We start from the raw sequence: 20,727 nt of genomic DNA, 5'->3' as shown, positions 1-20,727 counted from the left end.
GAGAAAATGGAGAGCCATTTTGCTAGCTGTGGTCTGGGCTATATGGGCTGAGAGAAACAACTGATGTTTTAGGAATACAAGCATTTCTTCGGCAGGCATCTTTTCTAGAGTCCTGATTCTACTGAGGGATTGGGCTCCATAAAGTTCTCTTCTTTTGGATTCTCTAAGGGTTTCAGGTTGGGGGCAGCTCCAGACTTGGGTCTGGTTGTTGTTTCGCTCTCTCTTTCTGTATTTATCTTCTAAGTCTGTTTATAGGTGAGTTTTTCTGTTTTTTTTTTTTTTTCAAGTCTGTTGTATAGGTTCTGTTAGGTTTGTTTTTTCTTTCTTCCTTTTTGTCTTGTTCTCTGTTTTTTTTTTTTTTTTTTTTTTTTTAGTTACAATAAAGCTTCTCCTCTTTCAAAAAAAAAAAAACAATTTCTTTTGTTGCCAATAAAAAAAATATGGTTAAAGTTCTTAAATTAATATATTTTAATATTATATTGCAATTATGCATATGTAAAAAAACCAAAAAGTACAAATAATGAGAACAAACCAGGATAACAATTATTTATTGTATAATTGCATCCAAGAATATAATAATAACTAAAAACATTACATATTACACAAGTTGCATCCAGGGGTATTGACATGCTTGTCCATGTTGACACTTGTCAGCATAGCACAATTTCTACATGTGCCATGTCCTTGATACACAGTTTTGGAGTAGACTGTGGTGTGTCCCAGCTTTGCATTTGCAGCTTCTCTTATTAGTCACTTAGGTCAATGGAATGATCACTGATAAATTTACCGAGAGCACAGAATACTCATATGATTTCCTTTCCTGATCTTCTATGGGGGGAATCATTATAGGTGGTTCATGAAGATCATGAGTGAATATGAAGAACCTTCAAAAGAAAGCTAATTTATGGTCACAAAATGGTCAAGGTCTTAGAGTGAATACCGTTTAAAAACACAGTTCTTAGAGTGAATGGGAAGTTCGAGTGAATCCTTCTAAACGGGTAGGTCAAGAAGAGCAACAAATTGTGCTGATCTTAACAGCTGGCCTAGACTGGAGCAACTGATATTTATAATGCAAGCAGTGTTTTAAATAGCAGTAGCATGTTGCGTAGAGTTCGGCCCTTTGTAACATGTTGCATAAGTAGCGCAGCGTGTAGCTTAAGCTACATGATACTTCTATTTTATTTTATTTTATTTTAAATTTAAAATTAGGAAAGATAATATCAATAGTAAGGGAAAAACAATATATATATATATATATATATATATATATATATATATATATATATATATATATATATATATATATGCTAAAAGATTATTCATTTTTTCAAGTATAAGCATGTTTGAACAAGTTATTAATTATAAATTATCAAAAGCCAATCCACATAAACCGAATCAAATCATTATCACACCAACAACTTTCTAAGCAAACCACTTTAATTCATAATGTCTAATTGAAACCACAAGTCACAAGTATGAAAAGAAATTAAAATCCCACAAATTGAGCATATCAAGTACAAAATACAAAATACAATTATCATTTATAAAAAAGACAGCATACGCTACATACATTACGCATACGCTATGACGCTACACATACGCTACATACGCTACGACCCTTGTAGCATACGCTACAGGCAATTTATGCTATTTGCTAATGCTACATAGTGTCATAGCTACGCCACGCTACGCTATGGACGCTATTCAAAACACTGGGTTGCAAGATGAGATGCCAAGAAGAGACAACACCAAGGGCATGTTTATATGCTTCAAACTGGTAAGCTCAATGCAAACTATTTTTCTTCGTGTTTCATCACCCACAGAGTATGAGGCCACCTGTTACAATGCTTGATATCAAATCATTATTTCACACACAACAAAGACGTTGGCCAAAAGAGAACAAAATACAGCCAAAACTCCAAGAGCTCCCCAGTAACTTAAAAGAAAAATCAGCTATCTCACAATTGAAGAACCATTTTAACATTTAACTGTTCAAGTACATGGTAATATTAGATACTAATCCCCAATACGATATTTAAAAGAGCATTCATACACATGATGTAAGTACTGAAGTGAATAAAAATAACAAGATAGTGATAAGAAAAGGCTACAATAAGATAAAGAAAAGATGAAGTGAGATGTAGAGCAGTGATTGTTCCCAAGATCATAAAACTTGCCTGTATAGACAGCTACTCCACATGCCCATTCTGTATTCCGCAGGTAGCATGACTGAAGTAATGTATTATTGATGGTTAAGGGGCATAAATCATTATCAATGAAGGGAGGAAACAACCTCAAATTTGCATCAAATCTTCTAATATCCTTGTCTGGATTTGGACATTCAATGGCACCCTGCAAGTGAGATAAAATTGAAATTTGACTCCCTTGGCAATCAAAATATAGATATCAACAGTGCTACAGCCATGCAAGCAAAACAAAAACTTGCCTTGATTTTGTGAAGAAGTTCAGGACTGAGCCCCATGCAGGCAGATGCTATAACCCTCGTCTTCAGATCAGTTTCACCATCTAGGGCTGCAGTCTACAAGTGTATAGGGATCATGCCTCTTGGATGTTCTATGTCTCATGGAATATCAATAGTACATTATGAGGAACATATATATATATATACACTAATAAAAATACAGGCAAACATACATAAGCAGAATCAGCATAGATATCTAACTGTCGTAATTGCTCAATGAACTCATAGGAATAGGAAATCATTATGGAAAGTATCTGAGCAGTGATTTAGAACTCTTTAAATGCAGGATAAAATGAGAGAACTTGAGAAAATGTTTGATACTTGTACTTGGCAAAGTAAAAAATTCACATGGCATACGGCTAACCCTTTCAAACAATGATAATGATATGCATAGATTATCATAACAGAAAATTACAAAGATGAAAAGAAAAAAGAATGCATGCTTTCTATAGTCACCTCAACATAACAGATGCCTTGGGGGTCGGAAGTACCAACTAAAACAAGATCACAAGGAACTTCATCGTTCTCCCGGAGCCAGACTATGTTGCCAACACAGATGTCTTGTGCTTGAATCTAAAACAGGAGAACATCAATTTAGGAAAGGGAGGCTTCAATAAATCAATTGAAGAATCTAGTCAGTGAAAAAAAAAGCATGGGAAAGAAGAAGACCCAACAACAGAATCAAGAGCAGAGAGATGACTTAAATAATAATTGTTGTGAGATGCAATCCTTGGCATCAAAATCTGAAAAAACAGAAAATAATACATATCAAGCATGCCTTAACCATCGAAAACTATGCCATCACGAAAAGAGATCCATCTGAATGCATCCTTTCCTCTTTATTTTTTTGGATAGTCTCTTCATATATCCATAGAAAGAGTATCCACAATCAAATTGGCCTCTTAGTTAGGGTTAGCAAGGTTGACACCTGAAACTGATACAAGACGTAAAAAATATCAACAAAGTTCCATGTAATATTCCATGGTGGGAGTGGAATTCCTCAACCATAGGATTTGAAGGTCCATAGTCTATAGGGCATACAATTGCCAATTTTCCATAGGAGAACATAGATTGGAAACAACCGAAAGAAGCTACAGCATTAGCCATTGGAGCGAGTCCGAAGACATTTACAGGATGGAACAAGAAAAGACAGGTACTATTTGAGACAGACAAAGGGCACAGCAGATGATTTTGCCCCAACAAAATTGATAATAGGCATCAGATCGAGTTGTTCTAGTGATGGATTTGGACCAGGTACTTCAAGGTTGCACCTCCCAGTGCCCACAAGGAGCAAAAGGAAGAGAGGAAATGAAAAGGCATGAAGAGGGATCACATCATTCTTTAGTGCATTCTTAATTTCTTTTGGACCTGCCTGGATGACACTTAAAAATAAGCTCATCTTGTTTTAATTAAATATCAATTGCATATTAGAGATCATAGTTATAAGTTGTTGGTTTTATTTTTAATCCCTACCAAAAGAATTGATCTCTAATACATAATTAAAATTGAATAAGATCTCTAATACATAATCACGATTGAATAAAATGAGATAAACACATCTTTAAGTGGCAACCAAACAGGCCCTTAGAATCTGGAATGCAAAGTTCAAGAAAATGTATAAAGCCATGGATAAAGTCAGGCCAGATGCTCCTACCTGTTAAAAAATGAGAGAAGCCAATCAAGAACACCTTGAGGAATTTAATATGAAACTGGTTTGATCTTAATTGGATCTCAGTTTTTTATTGGAAATCATAATTTTATTAAAAGGAAAAAAAAAAAAAAAAAAGGGATACAAAATACAATCCCAGCTCAACAGCAAGGGCCTACATTACACTGGAAAAATCACTACTTGCGCAAACCAAAGAGACAAAAATATAGCAAAAAGAGTAGCAGAAATTAATTGGACCTAGATTTGCACTTCTACATACAAAAAGGTGTGAGTATGTAATGCAGGGGCATTTTCACACTGGGCTCGAGTGGGGTCGCCTATTGGATGCAGGGGCACACTTGGGGTGGGTGACCCATGCGATTTGGGGCCCACAGGGGAGGTCTCGTGTTCGAGACTCCTTACCAGGGGTGAGTAATGCGCATTTCACACCGGGCTCGAGTGGGGTAGCCTGTGGGATGCGGGGACACACTCGGGGTGGGCAGCCCATGTGATTTGAGGCCCACGAAGGGGGTTCGGCCGAGGTCCTAACCCATGAGATGTGGGGCCTGGGCTATCAGATAAAGGGATTAATTCGCCATACTCTAACAGTTCGAGCTTTTAGAGCAAGTGGTTAATTGTCCTGCATCAGTATGAATTTTGATACTAAGGTATCCTATTTGAAGATTATCTTAAAATTTTAGATTTAGATGAACCATGTTAAAACATACATGTTAACAATCTCGATGAGGCACATGGTGATAAACACATGTTAACAAGTCCTGTGCTTCATGCTCAAACAAAACACATGAAATTGAATAACATTTTGTTCAAGAGAATTGTTCAGCAGGTCCTACAGGATCATCATTTTTATTGGCTTCCTAGTAAGTTGACCATTGACTTGCCAAACTTGGGTGGGGACTGGGGAGTATTAAAAATTAAGAAATGCATTCATTATATTTGGTATGCATTACCATTCGAAAAAATATTCAGTATGCATTTTTTTCCATTGTTTAACTCTTGTTTTCTTTATTGTCAAAGCAAAGGACATCTCTGTAAATTCATAATTGTAATCCACCATATATGTTAGTAAGATCACCTATGCACTACATCCTTTGAGGACGACCAGCACAATTATTATCAATTTGGTAAATTTTAGCATCATCAGTTTGATGTTAGCATGTTTGAACATAACTCCCTATGTCTAATCCCCCAGTGAAATGCAGTAGATAACAGTATCCCAACATTAATAGGCTATGCCATAATATTAACCTAATTTGATATGCTCATGAATTTCTAAGCTTGACAATTTGTCTGTGAGAATACAGACATAAACTCTAGACTTGTATGATTAATGCAATTTCCATATCTCATCTGAAAGTAAAGTTCACCATATTAAACAAATTGAAGACATATCATCATGAAATGTGAACATATGTGTTCCTCCTAACATGTCTAATAGTCAGTTGGCTTATCGAAGTATCATGCCTGGAGATATTCCAATTTACAGAAGACACATCATTATCAGAAAAAATTTGCCCAGATATGTTCCAATTGACAGAAATCACACTCGGAATTGTCATGGGGGAATGGACATTCATATATGCAGATAGAAAGTGGAATATATAAAATAGGTGAAACCAATAACTATATGGCAAAGATATGGAAATGGAAGGGTAAAGAACAACTATAAATGGGTTCCTGAAGGGATGATTCTACACATGAACTTAGAAGCAAAACTTTTGCATAGAACAACCTATTGTACACAGCGATTTTTTATTTTTATTTGGAAAAAGGTGGGAGCACGCCACCTATAACTTTGTTAATGAGAATGAATAAGCTGTACAATGACAGGAGAGGGCACCAACAAAAAACTGGGCCTCAGCTCAGATAAATCCGACAGCTCTGAAGCTCTACAAAGATCATCAAAGGGCCCTCCCAAAGGGACCCAGAGTCTGACTACCACCAAAACAAAACAGACCCCTAAAACCCTAAAAACAGTGATGAAGATCCTAACCAGCTCCCAATAAACATTCCCTACAACCAGTGTTTTAATCCAGAAAAGCTGGTGGCCAATTGTAGGACATAGGATCTGAAGCTGGGACTGATCAGAGAAAACAGACCTGCTGCAACCTCCAAAACTCACGATCAACACAGCCAATTCAAATGGACAGCAAGCTGCAACCACCTGCAGCCAAACTGACCGCCAAAACAGAAAAAGCAGAGCAGAAACCCGGAGGCAAGATAACAATACTGGCTGTGACCGCAGGAATCAGAACAGCAGCGCAGCCAGCCCTCTCTCTCTCTCTCTCTCTCTAAACATATTTGAGCTGATAACCAGACAATTGGTGCTCAATGTTCTAAAAGTTGAGTCACATCCTAGAATTATGATAGGGGCAGATTGAGTCAAACCATAATATGGGACCATTGATCATCATGTTCTTTGAAGTTGAAGTTCTACAAAAAATAAAATAAAATAAAATATTAAAGATTTTATCAAAACATAGAAAAGATAAGATGGGGGCATCAATAATATTTCTAAAATTCAACATGAAATCTTAGTCAAGCTATAACAATTCATTCTAATGAAGTAAAGACCATACAAATTAATCTTTTGCATCTATAAAAACCAGCCTTAATCATTTCATCTCACTTCAATCCCTAAGATTGGATCAGCTCTAAAAACCAGTTTAAACCACTATCCACACGAATCCATTTTCTAGTGAAATCTTACAATTCATGCGTGATTTTACTGTAGAGGATTCAAGCTGTTTCGTGGATTGTTCCTATGAACATTAAATCAAATACTATGAGTTGAACTAAACATCATAGGACTTTCAACAACCTAACATCTGTGAATAAACAAATTTGACCGTCTGGCTGCCCTATTCTGCACCTTCTTCTTTCTTCTTTTTTCCCTGTGAATGTTATAGATTTAGAAGGAATAATGATGGTGGGGCCTGGGCTCCCCCTTTGATAAGGAATCTTATTGACATTCAAATAACTGATCTCACTCTTCTTCTCATCCATTTACAGACCTTCTCCCTTGGCCCTAAAAGTGAGGACGATAGTCGATGGTCGTTGGTTGGGTCGGGTCTCTTTTCTGTGCGCTCCTTCTACAGATCCATCTTGGCTCCCGTGGTGACTAGTCTATCCTCTCACACAGCTCCATTATGGTTTTACGGTGTGCCTCCTAAGGTGGCAGCTTTTGGTTGGCTGGTGGGGCGGAATAGAGTATTAACAATAGACAATTTATGCGAGCGAGGAATGCTTCTCCCAAAGGCTTGTCTTCTTTGTCTTCAAGCGGAGGAATTTGTTTATCCATTGCCCTTTCGCCATTGACATCTAGTGGAAAGTTTTGCATTTGTCTGGAGTAGCTTGGGCTATGCCTAGATCTATGGAAGCCCTCTTTAGCAATTGCAACGGGGAATCACGAGGTGTGATCAGCAAAAGAAAATGGCGCGTTATTCTTCTTGCAGTGCTGTGGGCTTTATGGGCTGAAAGAAACATTCGTTGTTTTAGGAACATTGTTATTTCTAAGGTGGGGGTTTTCTCAAGGGTCCCAATTTTCTTTAGAGACTGCGGCCCTAGATTAGTCTTGTTCTTTTTTCTTGGAGGCTGGGGTTGGGGTAGGGTTGCCTGGGTTAGGCATTGTATTTTGTTTGCTTTTTTATTTTTTATTTTTTATTTTAATGGGGGGGGGTGGTTTCTTTCCTGTGTTTGCTTTGTCTTCTGGTTTCTTTAATAATATTCTTACCTTTAAAAGAGAGAGAGAGAGAGAGAGAGAGAGAGAGAGAGAGAGAGAGAGAGATAGAGAGAGAGGTGCGCCACTAGCAAAGAAGAATGAAAGAATAACCACACCTGCTTTTTTATGCCTTGCTTTACAACCCATACTTCTTTCTCATTTGCTTGCTTGTCAGAGAGATATCTGTTATAGTCATCCCACGCCTCTTTTGTAGCTGAGACTGCAAATATGAAGATAAGAGGACCCCATGTACTTGCAGGATTTACAGGAGTAATAAGCGACCATAGCTGGAGGCATGCAATAAGCAAAAAATACTGGTTCATGAACCGACTGTAAAGGAAACATAAACAAATTCATTAGAAACAAGTCATTAGCTGGAATATATTGGAAAAAGAAGATAGAGAGAGGGAGAGAACCAATCATCATCATCATCATCTTAAGCCCTATCCCGACTAATTGGGATCAGCTATACAAATCCTGTTATGCCATTCCACTCTGTCACGGCCCATATCTTCAATTAAAACCATAGGTCCTCAAGTTGTTTTCTTACTTTGTCTACCCATGTCCTTTTAGGCCTTCCCCTTGCCCTTTTAGAGGATGAGGTGGGCAAACCCTACGATGAGGGTGGAGCCAGTATAAGAGACTCGGAGTTGATGAACCTGGCGCTTTTGAGTAAATGGTGGTGGCAGTTTGGCTGGGAAGAGGGGGCTCTAGGCAGGAGGCTGTTGCAAGCAAGTATGCATGTCTTGAGGGCAGGTGGTGGACTAGAGATTCCACTATATGAAAAGGATATCTAGTGTGAAAGCTAAATTTAAAGAAGGGACAGGTTTCTCTTTAGGGTACAGGGAAAAGATTAGCTTTTGGGAGGATGTTTGGAGGGGTGACTTACCCTTATAAGTCAGATTCCTGAAAATGGTCCACCTTGCCCCAGATCGCATATAATAGTTGCTAGATGCTATTCTTTACGTGGAGAGTTTGTCATTTGGTCTCCACCGTGTCGCCAAAACCTCTACGACGATGAAGTGAATGAATTAGTGTCTCTTCTAAAATGGTTGTACCTTTGCTGCCCGGCAAGCAAAGATCACAACAGAATGGTGTGGATGAAAGACAAGTTAGGTCACTTTTCAGTCTTGCCCTTCTACTTCATGCTAGAGAATAAGGGAGAGAAAGTTGGGCAGAAAAGTCACGTGTCGAATTGCAGAGCTCCTCCAAAGATTGTGCGGCTTTTGAGTGGCTTGTGGGAAGAAAAAGAGCATTGACTATTAATAATCTTCATATGTGATCAGGTGATCTTATGTACATGTGTAACACCGAATCAATCAACCATTTATTCATCCATTGCCCTTTTGCGAGCCAAGTATGGAATGTATTTGTGAAAAGAATCAATTTAGCTTGGTCTATGCCCCTCTCTATCAAAGATCTTTTCTCGGCATGGCATGGTGTGGTTTTTCTTAAGAAAGTAAAGGTTTTATGGAGACTTTGCTTATTGGACAGCTTATGGGTGATTGGGGGAGAAAGAAATGGAAGGTGCTTCTGAAATGAACGCAATCGGGAGGAGTGGGCGATACGTAGGGTAATTTTTCTTGTAGTTGAATAGGCTGTTGATCTCGGTTGCTTTGCAAAGATGTAAGTTTTTCTGTTTTGTGCTACTTGGGTCGTAGCTAGCACCGTCTCGGTGTTACTTCTTTTCCTTTCAATAGAAGTTATTGTTACCTTTCCAATATATATATATATATTGAACCAACTTGCTCCTAACTAGTGCAGTTCTTGGCCTCCATTGCACATGACCAAACCATGAAGTCTACTTTCCCTCATCTTTTTACCTATTGGTGCTACTCTTGAGTCCCTCAAATGCATTCGTTCCTAATTTTATCAATCCTTGTCTTGCCACACGCCCATCTCATTCTCAACATCCTCATTTCCACAATGCTCATCCTGTTCACATGTTGTTCCTTCGACTGCCCAACATTGTCCCATAAAGCATGGCTGGTTTTAAATATCCTACAAAATTTCTCCTTCAATTTCATTCATATGCAGCGATTGCATAAAACTCCATAGGCACATCTCCACTTCATCCATCAGCTGTAATTCGATAGCAACATCCTTCTCAATCTCTCTAGTCTCCTCAACTATTGACCCAAGATATTGAAAAAGGTTATTTTGGATACCTAGCAATCTTAACTAATTCCTCATTTTCACTCCTAGTGTTACTAAAATTGCATTTCATATACACTATTCCTGTCCAAGTAATTTTAAAAACCTTTAGATTCTAAAGCATCCCTCCATAGTTCTAGCGTTGCATTTACCCGCTCTCTCATTTCATCAATCAAAACTATGTCATCTACAAACAATATACACCATGGATTCTCTTCCTGAACTTTTGGAAGAAGTATTTTGCATATTCATCTAATTTGTGCAAGTTTTAAGACCAAAAATCCATTGTGGATTCCTTAAGAATCAATTCATCATCATCAACTAAACCTTATCCCAACTAATTGGGGTTGGTCCTTACGAATCAATTGATTAAAAAAAATTAAAAGGTATTCTGCATGAGAATATTTTCTCAACTCTTATCTACATAAAACTAGAAGAATGAATAGGGAATAAGATCTGAGCGAGGATCACCTGAACTGCTCCCATAGATTTTTTGGGAGAAAATTTAATATTGTATATTTCCTATTCGATATGCGGTTGTCACAATAAAGATCTTCTTGATCATTGTCATTGATGTTTACATAGCGCTTCATTGTGGACTACGAAGCATATGATCACGTCATCTATGTCCCATGAAAATTAAGGATTGATTCTAGAAAATCATCACATCCTGCAAAAAAAATTACAATGACCCATAAGATTATTCCAATAATAAAAAGAAGAAAAATTTTCACACAAAAAGATGCAAACAATTCATGTATGGTTTACGAACATAGATATACACATGTATATGTTCTATTGTCTTCTGATTGTCAAAGTAGAACTGGCATGGAAACTCAATACAAGAATCTATGCATGGAATCAGTGTTCACAGTATCGTTATTGTTACATGTATTGCTGGCAGGGATACAGAAACATGTATCGATATCGTTGATATGATCGCCGATACCTGGAAATGTATCCCTAACTGACGGAAACATTGGGGAAACATGGGGGAAATGGTGGAATTGCTCAATGAAACTTCAGGAGAGGCTAAAATACACATATTTGCATATTTAGGAATCAAATAATTGTAAAAGATGCATACATAATCAGTTTCCCTTTGATGGAGGCCTAAAAGCATGTAATGTTGACTTGGGGAAACATTGGGAAAATGATGGAATTTTTTAATGACGCTTCAAGAGATGCTAAAATACATATTTGCATTTTTAAGAATTAAATAATAGCAAAAAAGATGCATATTTGCATATTTAGGAATCAAATAATAAGTTACACTTTAATAGGAGCCTAAAATTATGCATCATTGACTCGGGGAAATATTAGGGAAACATGGGGAAATTGTGGATCCATCCAACCATGCACATACATATATACAAACAAACATGCATAATTCATCCATCCAACCATCCATCCATGCATGCATACACATACATACAATGGCACATACATATATACAAACACGCATGATCCATCCATGCATACATATACGAAGTTACAAACATACAAACATGCATTTGATCATACAACCATGCACCCATAATAAATAAAATAATCATTTTTAAAAAAAAAGTTGAAATGAATTTTTCTTTTTAATAACCATATTTTTGCCAATATCGATACATTGGCGATTTTATCGAAATATCGCTGATACACTGGCAGTACAACCGACACCTGGAATTTACACAGTAAAAAACATTCGATATATCAGGAATATACAGTCGATACCTTGAATTTTTGATACTACTAGTGTTATCTGTCTCACCGAGCTGGTGATACTGATAATATTGGCGATATTATCAATAATACTACCAATACTCGGAACAGTGAATGGAATTGCAACACACTATAGGGAAGATTTGCATTTCATCTTGGTTTCATTTTACAGTAGTTAATTTGCTCAACCCTCCATTGAACTAAAAACTAATTCGATCAAAAGAGTAAGAAGAAGATGGTGACGATAATGATGATCAATCACTGTCCACCAACCATTGTTAAACTTGCTGACTTGCCGTATATTCTTAGATTTTACCATCCATTGCTGCAAAAACCACATTAAACACCAGATCATGAGAGTCACGGGCAGTGTATGTACCTAGGGCTATTAATGAGTACCGGAACTGTAGGTACCCGTTGGACCTGACCTAATTTAACGGGTCCAAGTCCAATTTTTGGACCTAATAAGAAACTAGGTGACTTCAGTGTCTAAATTGTCGGTGATATTATCGAAATATCGCCGATAATATCAGTGTCACTGCACTGGTGACACCGAAACCCCAATTTTTTGTTTCTCTACGGAATATCGACGAAATATCGGCAAAATTTTCATTATTGTCGATAATTTGGATTCTCGCCGAGAATATCGACTGTATCCAGTGTTCGAGTTGTCGGTATCGCTACAAGTTTCGCTGGCCGGAGATAAAGATATAATATCGTTATCGCCGATAATATCGCTGATAACCGGAAATGTAGAGAAAAGGGGGGAAACATGGAGAAAATGGTGGAATTTTTTAGTGAAACTTTAGGACATGCCTAAATACACATATTTACATATCCAGGAATGAAAAATTTACAAAATAATGCATTAAATAATAAGTTTCCATTTAATGGGGGCCAAAAGGCATACGTTGTTGTAAGAAATCATTCAAATAGTAATCAAAATGAGTTTATATAATACAAATGCAAACTTACAAGAATAATTAGATAAATTTAAAGTTCAAGTGGACCCACTACAAAAAACTGTGGGATCAGTCAACCCATCGTTGAAACATTTATAAGGCCCACCATGATGTATTTTTTAGATCCAGCCTATTTAGTTGAAACATTTATAGGGCTCACCATGATGTGTTTTTTAGATCCAGCCTATTCACAAGTTAACATAGAGATAGATGAAGCGAAAAGAAAAATATAAGCTTGATTGGAAACTTCTGTGGCCCCTTAAGAAGTTTTGAACGATGGATGTCACTGTCTCCACTGTTTTCTATAGTGGGATCCACTTAAGCTTTATATCTGCCTTATTATTTTTCTCATGTGTTAAAATAATCTCTCCAAATGGATGGATGGTATGGATACAACACATGTATCATGGTTGTACGGAGGTGCGCAAAGCGGAAGCGGATTGGCTGGTGTACCACACACCAACTATATAGCTGTTGTTGGTATGTGTCATGCGAAGACGAGCACTGACGCTCCTCTTGTACGGACGGTTCAAAGTAGATCAAAGTTACATGGGCCTACAGTGATGTATTTATTATATGTATACCATTCATCTATTTTTATAGATTATTTTAGAGCATTATCCAAAAAATGAATCATATCCAAAGATCATCTGGTCCACACCACAAATAGCAGCAAAGATAATGATTTTCACCGTTAAACAATTCATAGGGCCTGCCATAACATTTATTTTCCATCTAATCTGTCCATAAGATCACAAAGGACAGAATGAAGAGGAAAAACAAATTTCATATTGATCCAAAACTTCTGTGACCCCAAAAACGGGTTTCAATGGTAGACGTTTAATCTCCCACTGCTTTTTTTTTTTCCCAGTGTGGTCTACTTGATAGTTAGATCTATCTTATTTTTTGTCTCAAGCCTTAAGACGAGCACGCCAAATAGATGGATGGTTTGGATATAACACATACCTTGTGATCAGATCCAAAAAACTTGTTGACGTCAATGCGCCAGATAGATAGCTGGTGTGAGGTACACCAGTAGCGGAACCGGATTGCTTACTGAGTTATTCAATAACCTTTGGTCACTGAGTAAATACTGTGGGGTCCACCATTATTTATTTATTTATTTTATCCGCTTTGTTCATCCATTTTAATACATAATTTTATGGCTTAACCACAAAACGAAAGAATATAAAACGCTCAAGTGGATCACATCACAGGAAACAATGTGATTGAACCTCTACCATTGAAAAATTCGTGGACGCCACAAAAGCTTTTCCTCAAATTGATATTCGTGTTTTCGCTTCATCAAGGTCCGTTCAACCTTATGAACAGGTTAGATGACAAATAAACATAATCGTGGGCCCTAACAAGGTTTCAACGGTGGAACTCATTATTCCACACTGTTTCCCATGGTATGGTCCATTTGAGCTTTGGATTTACTTAAATTTTGGGATCAACCACTAAAATTAGCAGAAAAAATGAATAGAAGGTGTGGATAAATCACATGCATTAACAGTGGGCCCAAATGTACGCAATCCTACCATAAAAGCGTATTGAGTAGCTCAGTACGCAGTCCGATTTAAAGCCTCGCCACTGGTCCATGCTCTGTGGTCCCACCATGATGCATATGTTTAATCCATTCCATTGGTCCATTTTTCTAGATCATTTTATGATACCCATCCAAAAATGAGATGGATCAAAATCTCAAGTGGACCACACAATGTTGATTGAACGTATTCGGTCTACAATTAAAAACTTCTTGCGGGCTACGAAAGTTTTGGATTAAGCTGATATTTCTTTTTTCCCTTCACCCAGGTATTTAAGACCTAATCAACAACTTGGATATCAAATAAACATTACAGTGGGCCCCAGGAGGTTTTAAATGGTGGACATTTAATGACTACTGTTTTCCCGTGGTGTGGTCCACCTGAGTTTTAGATCTACCTATTTTTTTGTGTCAAGCTCTAAAATTATATTTAAAAATTAATGGACAGAATGGATACAACAAATGCATCATGGTGGGGCCCACGGAGCACCGACCTGCACCGTCAAAACCCAAACCCCCGATTTAAAATGAAATCCCATCCCATCCCCAATTTCCGTAAAAACCCTGAAAATCCTCTCCTTCCCACCAAAATCTCTGGATTTTCAACACGAAAATCCCTCTCCCTCATCCCAAATTTTAAAAAAAAAACCCTTTATTTTCCAACAAAATCTTGAGATTTTCACAGCCCGTAAGCCGATTTTTTCTTGGGAAGCTGCCGGAGGATTTTTCAATGGAAAAGCCGATTTTTTTGGGTTAAATCTTACTGGAAAGTTGCCGATCCGCACTCAACAGCCGTGAAGCTCTTGAAATTCGTGTTTTCAACCAGATCCGGCGAAAAACAGGTATTTTCTTGCGATTTTTGTTTTTGATTTCGACGATTTTATCGCCGAAAACATCTCTCGTTGGCTACAGTTCCCACCCTTCGAAAATATCGGCGATATTTCGAAAATATCGGCGATATCTGGCAGCGATTCGAATAAATGGGTTTTCGGTATCGGCAAAATTTTCATTATTGTCGATAATTTGGATTCTCGCCGAGAATATCGACTGTATCCTTGCGTAAATACATAAAAATTGGAAAAAAGTTAACAAAAAAATTCTTTGATTTTTGTAATACTTGGTTATCATAACTCGGAAGAAGAGAATCTGACAGTGATTGATAGCTCCCTGTTTGATAGAGGTAAGAACCTTTTCTTCTTTCAATTGGAAGACTTTTACAAGATGGATGATTTCGGCGAAAAATCTGGGATTTTGGGGATTTCTTCCCGATTTGGGTTGGATTTAGGGTTTTGAATCCCTCAATCGAAAATTCCCCTTTCTGAAATGGGAGAGTTTTCAGTGCAAATGAAATCCCCCTTTCTTCGGCAAAATTCCCTCCCCTGTAAATGATTTTTTAAAGCTTCGAAGGGTGGAAGCCGATTGCGTACTGATATACTTGGTACGCTTTATCATACCGAGTAAACTCTCTCGGGCCCACCTTGAATGTATGTGGTTTATCCATGTCGTCCGTCCTTTTTTCCAACTCATTTTAAGGCCTAAACCCAAAATTGAAGCATATCCAAAGCTCCAGTGGACCACACCATAGGAAACAATGAGAATAATGATTTCCATCGTTGAAACCTTCCTATGGCCCACAGTGATGTTTATTTGTCATCAAACCTTTTCATAAGGATACAAAGGCAATGATGAATGGATAACACAAATATCAGCTTGATTCAAAATTTATGTGGCCTCAAAGAAGTTTCAATGGTAGGTGTTCAATTCACACTGTTTCCTGTGGTGTGGTCCACCTAAGCTTTTGATATGCTTAATTCTTGGCGTGTTTCCATAAAATTTCCTTCTAAAAAGGATGGACGGATTGGATAAGACATCTAAATCATGATGGCCCCCGCAAAATTTACAAAGTACACTCACATATGCTCAATACGCAATCCGTTTATTAATGGAAGTGGATTAGGTGTTACGCGGGTAATACTTTAGTGGGTGTTACCCTTAATGTGCGGGGCCCACCTTGATGCATTTTTTGTATATCCACACTCTACATCAGTTTTTACTGATAATTTTATGAATTGATGCAAAATCTTAAGTAGATCCAAATCTGAAAGCCCTTAAGAAGTTTACAATGGTAGACGTTCAGTCCTCACTACTTTTTGTGGTATGGTCCACTTGAGATTTGAATCTGGCTCATTTTTTTGCCAATGCCCTAAAATGATCTTGTGAAATGAATGGACGGTGTGGATAGAACACATGCATCATAGTGGGGCCAACAGAACTTGGTGACATCAACACACCAAGGACGTCGGTGGTGTGCCCACACGCAATCTGCCTCCGATTTTGGAGCAAGATTTGGGTGAGACCCGAAACCAGCGATTTGGGTGGGACCCTAACCGTGGGGCCCACTGTCATGCATGTGTCTTATATCCACTCTGTCTATTTGTTTTGAAAACTCATTTTAGGGCATGCTCCAAAAAAACAAGCAAATCTTAATCGTAGGTGGACCATAATATGGGAAACAGTGGTAATCGACCAATAAAATTTCTCATGGGCCATGAAAGTTTTGGATTATGCTGATATTTGTGTGGTCTCTTCATCTATGTCTTTGTGACCATATCAATAGATTGGATGGCAAATAACCATTCCGGTGGACCCCATGAAGTTTTCAGTGGTGGTGATTTAATCACAACGGTTTGTTTCATGTGGTATGGTCCACTTAAGATTTTGATCTTGTTCATTTTTCTGATCATGCCTTAAAAAGAGCTGTCATATTTGATGGAAGGTGTGGATATAAGGCACATACATCACAGTGGACCCTACATTGATTATTCTAGCTATGGAACATGGTTTCCTATGCCACATGTAGTGAATCCAAAGATCAAAGTCAGAATCCCTTGGCTTGCGTAAACACCAACGATCGAACCCTTCGATTGTTGGAACATGATAGATAACCCGGAATAAAAGTTAACAATTTGAACTTTCATAGTCAGCTGCATGTTGACGACTTTATCAATTGGCTAAGCAAGAGGGATATGGTGTTTGACTACAACGAAATCATTGATAATCGGAAGGTAGAGTTAGTAGCTATGAAGTTTTAATCAGAAGGTGGAGCTAATAGCTATGAAGTTTTCCGATCATGCGTTAGCATGGTAAGATGATCTCCAAGCCAAATGAATCCGTCAAAGGAGAATAAATTATTAAGAAAAGATGACAAGAAGTTTTTTTTTTTTTTTAAAAATTCCTAGTTGCGACTTATGTCTGTGACCTCTATCAAAGATATTACTATCTACGTCAAGGGAACAAGTTGGTACATGAATATACCAAATAGTTCCATACATTGACATCACGTGCATGATTTCGTGAGTGTGAAGACCAACAAAAAAATTTCAAGATATCTTAATGGTCTTAAACTATATATATATATATATATATATATATATATATATATATATATATATATAGAAAAAAAAAGAATTGACTTTCAAAGATGTACCCTTGTGGAGAAAGAGGGGGAAATAGACATGGGGGTAGATGGGTTTTCCTATAGGAGCAATGGAGAGGGTAGGGATGATGGAGGAGAAACATCTAGGATTTGCAGGTTATGAGGGAGAGAGAGGAGAAGGAAAACAACTAAAAGAAGGTTCAAATGAGCCTCATAAAAGGGACACTATGCAGGATTTGATGGCTAAGTCATCTTAAACGGAAGCTTGCAATGGACTCCTCACCTTCTGTTTTTGACTTCCCTACTTTCGGGTAGGTGGGCTTTCTGACTTCCCTACTTTTGGATACGTGGGCTTTCACTAGGTAAAGAGTTCCACAGATTGGAAGTAATCCAAACATGGGAAGTCAAGTAAGTTTGCAGAACCCAACTTAACGTGAAGTCAAGTTCCAAGCATCCTAACATGGTGTTAAGTTTTATTATAGTCATGAATTTTTTGGAGAGTGATTCTTGCTCTACTAGAGATACTACAAGGGTGTTGGGTTCTCCCAGTACAAACTTGGACCTAAATAAACATTTTGGTGTTATTTGTCAATTTCGTGGCATCAATTGGAGGAATTAATCTTCCCAACTGGTACAAATGTTCAGCCTTTCTATTAAGTTCAACTCTTCATTTGAGCTACATCAGTTAGTTCTCTCAGAACAGGTCTAGAGGACGGTCCATGGACAGCTTGTCTCAAAGCAAATTTTCTTTCCTCCACCAAAATGAAAGCCGAGAAGTTTGTAGACTTCTTATTGGAGTTTTCCATGCAAGAATGCATTTTTTTAGCAGCCTAGGGCATGGTGAGAAGTTCTTTTCAGCACCAATCACAGAGAAAGATTGGAAACAACATACTTAGGGAGCTAAGCTAACCAGCCCTAGTGATGAAGCCCACTAAGTGTTTTTTTACGTTTGGAATTCTGAATACAACATGAATAAACCCAACAATTTTAAATCAAACTACATCTAGAAATTATGAAAGAATCAACAAAATAGCTCAGCATTTAGAAAACATTAAGGATGTTTGTGGATGGTCAATTGAACTAAATTGAAATTCATTCAGCTTGTCGTAGAGGAAATGCCAAAGTGGGGGAGGTAACAATTAACTCATAATGACAGCCAAATCTTAACTGTATTTCATCCATTCCACTTGAAACGATACTAATTGCAATTTGGAGGCCCGTCCCTCATCAGAAACATAGTGGGGCTGGCCCTAATTTGGTCGTTTACTCTATATTGAATTAAAACATTGCAATTCAATTCAATCAAGCATTCAAACGCAGTATAAACAAATAAAATGCTTCTTAAGTATATGGTATAACAAGATGCTAACAAGTAATTCAATCAATTGTTCAGTTTATCACCACCCTCAAATCAAACATCACAATTCCATATTACATACGGTGTTTGGATGCACAAGTGAATGGAATTGCAAACATTCAGTTAAATCAATAGAAAGGTTCTATCAAGTCCAGCTTGAAATTAATATAAGAGCTATATGATGCTCAGGCTGCACATGACACTGGATACACAGGAACTCAGAATCTGTACATTTGGCATCTATAAACTCAAATAAAGCTGACCAGAGTGTGCAGCACACTGTAGCCAAGTCACAATCCCAAGATCAGATTGGTTGAACAATCCTAACCTTTGATTTGTGGACACTTGGTTGTGGAAATAGGACTATTGGATTTTCTTCATTTTTAACAGTCCAATAAATACCCACCAGTCCGATAGTCAGGTAATCAAATAAGCTTAATGTTTGGTTCATGATACATCTACACTGGGTATCATAATTTGGACAATTTAGTTTGACCACATTGTGCAACGTCTGCAATTTCTGAGTAATTTCTAAGTGCCAGCATATCATCCATTGCACTCTGCCAGAGTATTAAAGTTTTTCTCTAAATATAACTGCAATTCAGAGCCTTAAGGAAGCTACAATTCGGTTGTTTAGCTTTCATTAAACTAAGCCTGTTAGGGCACGCCCGTTTATCATCTTTTAATCATTTCAGCCCATCCAACTGTCAAAGCCTGAAAATTTTCTCCTTGATATTTCCCACAGAAATGAGTTCTTGAGAGGGTGCCACGTGCCAATGCATTCCACATGTGTGGCATCCGTACCATCCAATAGTCGTGCCATCAACTGACCATCAACGCATTCAAAAATTGTGCCCATCCCCTGATCTTGTGGGCAATAATCCGATCCATTCGAACAGTTTTCAAGCATCACCCAAATAGGCCTTAATTATTACAATTCAATCCAACTATGCAGCCAAACGCACCGATGCAAAAATGGACTGAATTGTAAAAAATCAAGAGGCGAATCGATTTCAATTGGGAGCCGGATTCCTCAATGAATACTTCTGCGGGTTATAATTACAATTTTTCCATTTCAATTCAGTTCGATAAAAGACAAAGCGCAATGATTTGACAGTATCGATCTGATATAATATCGTTTGGACACTCACCGATTACGATCCATGGGCCGGGATTGCAGAAACGCAGGGTCGAATCGATGGCCGGAGCTCTATGCTTTTCAGCCGATGACGAAAATGCCGTTAGTCACGAGTTCTCCCTTCTGGTATTAGCGTGTGACGAAATTGATTATTCTTGGTGTAGAGAAATAGGGGGCGTTTGGAGAGATGGAAGGGAGTCAGAGGGCAGAATTGGAATTCTCAGATTTTGTGTCGGTGGGAATGAAATCATAACGCCTGGGGAGTGGAGAAGAAGAGACGGGGCTGAGGAATGCGGGGGAAGACAGGCCAGGGAGAGGATGAAGAGTCAATGTCCGGAAAGGTTTGGGGCACGTGCCACGAGTTGCACGTGTGAGAGATCCAGGCCATTGCCGCTTGAAAACAAACCGGCAGGGATGTCAACGGCCGAGTTAGGGCTGGGACCTGGCCCGAACCAACACTGCCCAAGTCTGCCCGAGTCCATGACTGGCCAAAATAGTCCAGCCAAGGGAAACGGATTGGCTACTCCCCTGCCACCAGCCAATGGCTGG

General features: G+C 38.1%; 1 protein-coding gene across 5 annotated transcripts in view; it reads right to left on the bottom strand.

The window, feature by feature from the left end:
• Positions 1-20,470, bottom strand: part of LOC131257938 (phospholipid-transporting ATPase 2-like) — a 51,956-nt gene extending 31,486 nt beyond the window's left edge. For 2 of the 5 annotated variants that reach the window (XM_058258908.1, XM_058258909.1), the window contains exons 1-6: positions 20,192-20,468; positions 10,498-10,696; positions 7,989-8,202; positions 2,939-3,055; positions 2,447-2,539; positions 2,178-2,352 (exon numbers count right to left, since the gene is read on the bottom strand). In XM_058258908.1, coding sequence (XP_058114891.1) covers positions 2,178-2,352; positions 2,447-2,539; positions 2,939-3,055; positions 7,989-8,202; positions 10,498-10,619 — 721 coding nt within the window. In that variant the 5' untranslated portion in view covers positions 10,620-10,696; positions 20,192-20,468. Of the gene's footprint in view, positions 1-2,177; positions 2,353-2,446; positions 2,540-2,938; positions 3,056-6,250; positions 6,267-7,988; positions 8,203-10,497; positions 10,697-20,191 lie in introns of those variants that run through there. The other 3 variants (XR_009177725.1, XM_058258910.1, XM_058258911.1) reach the window with 3 other exon arrangements.
• Between the last annotated feature and the right edge of the window lie 257 nt (positions 20,471-20,727).

The sequence above is a fragment of the Magnolia sinica genome, chromosome 10 (genome assembly GCF_029962835.1).
Source record: "Magnolia sinica isolate HGM2019 chromosome 10, MsV1, whole genome shotgun sequence".
NCBI classification, from domain to species: Eukaryota; Viridiplantae; Streptophyta; class Magnoliopsida; order Magnoliales; family Magnoliaceae; genus Magnolia; species Magnolia sinica.
The sequence above is the reverse complement of the archived record's forward strand: the minus strand, read 5'-3'. Positions and strand labels throughout refer to the sequence as shown.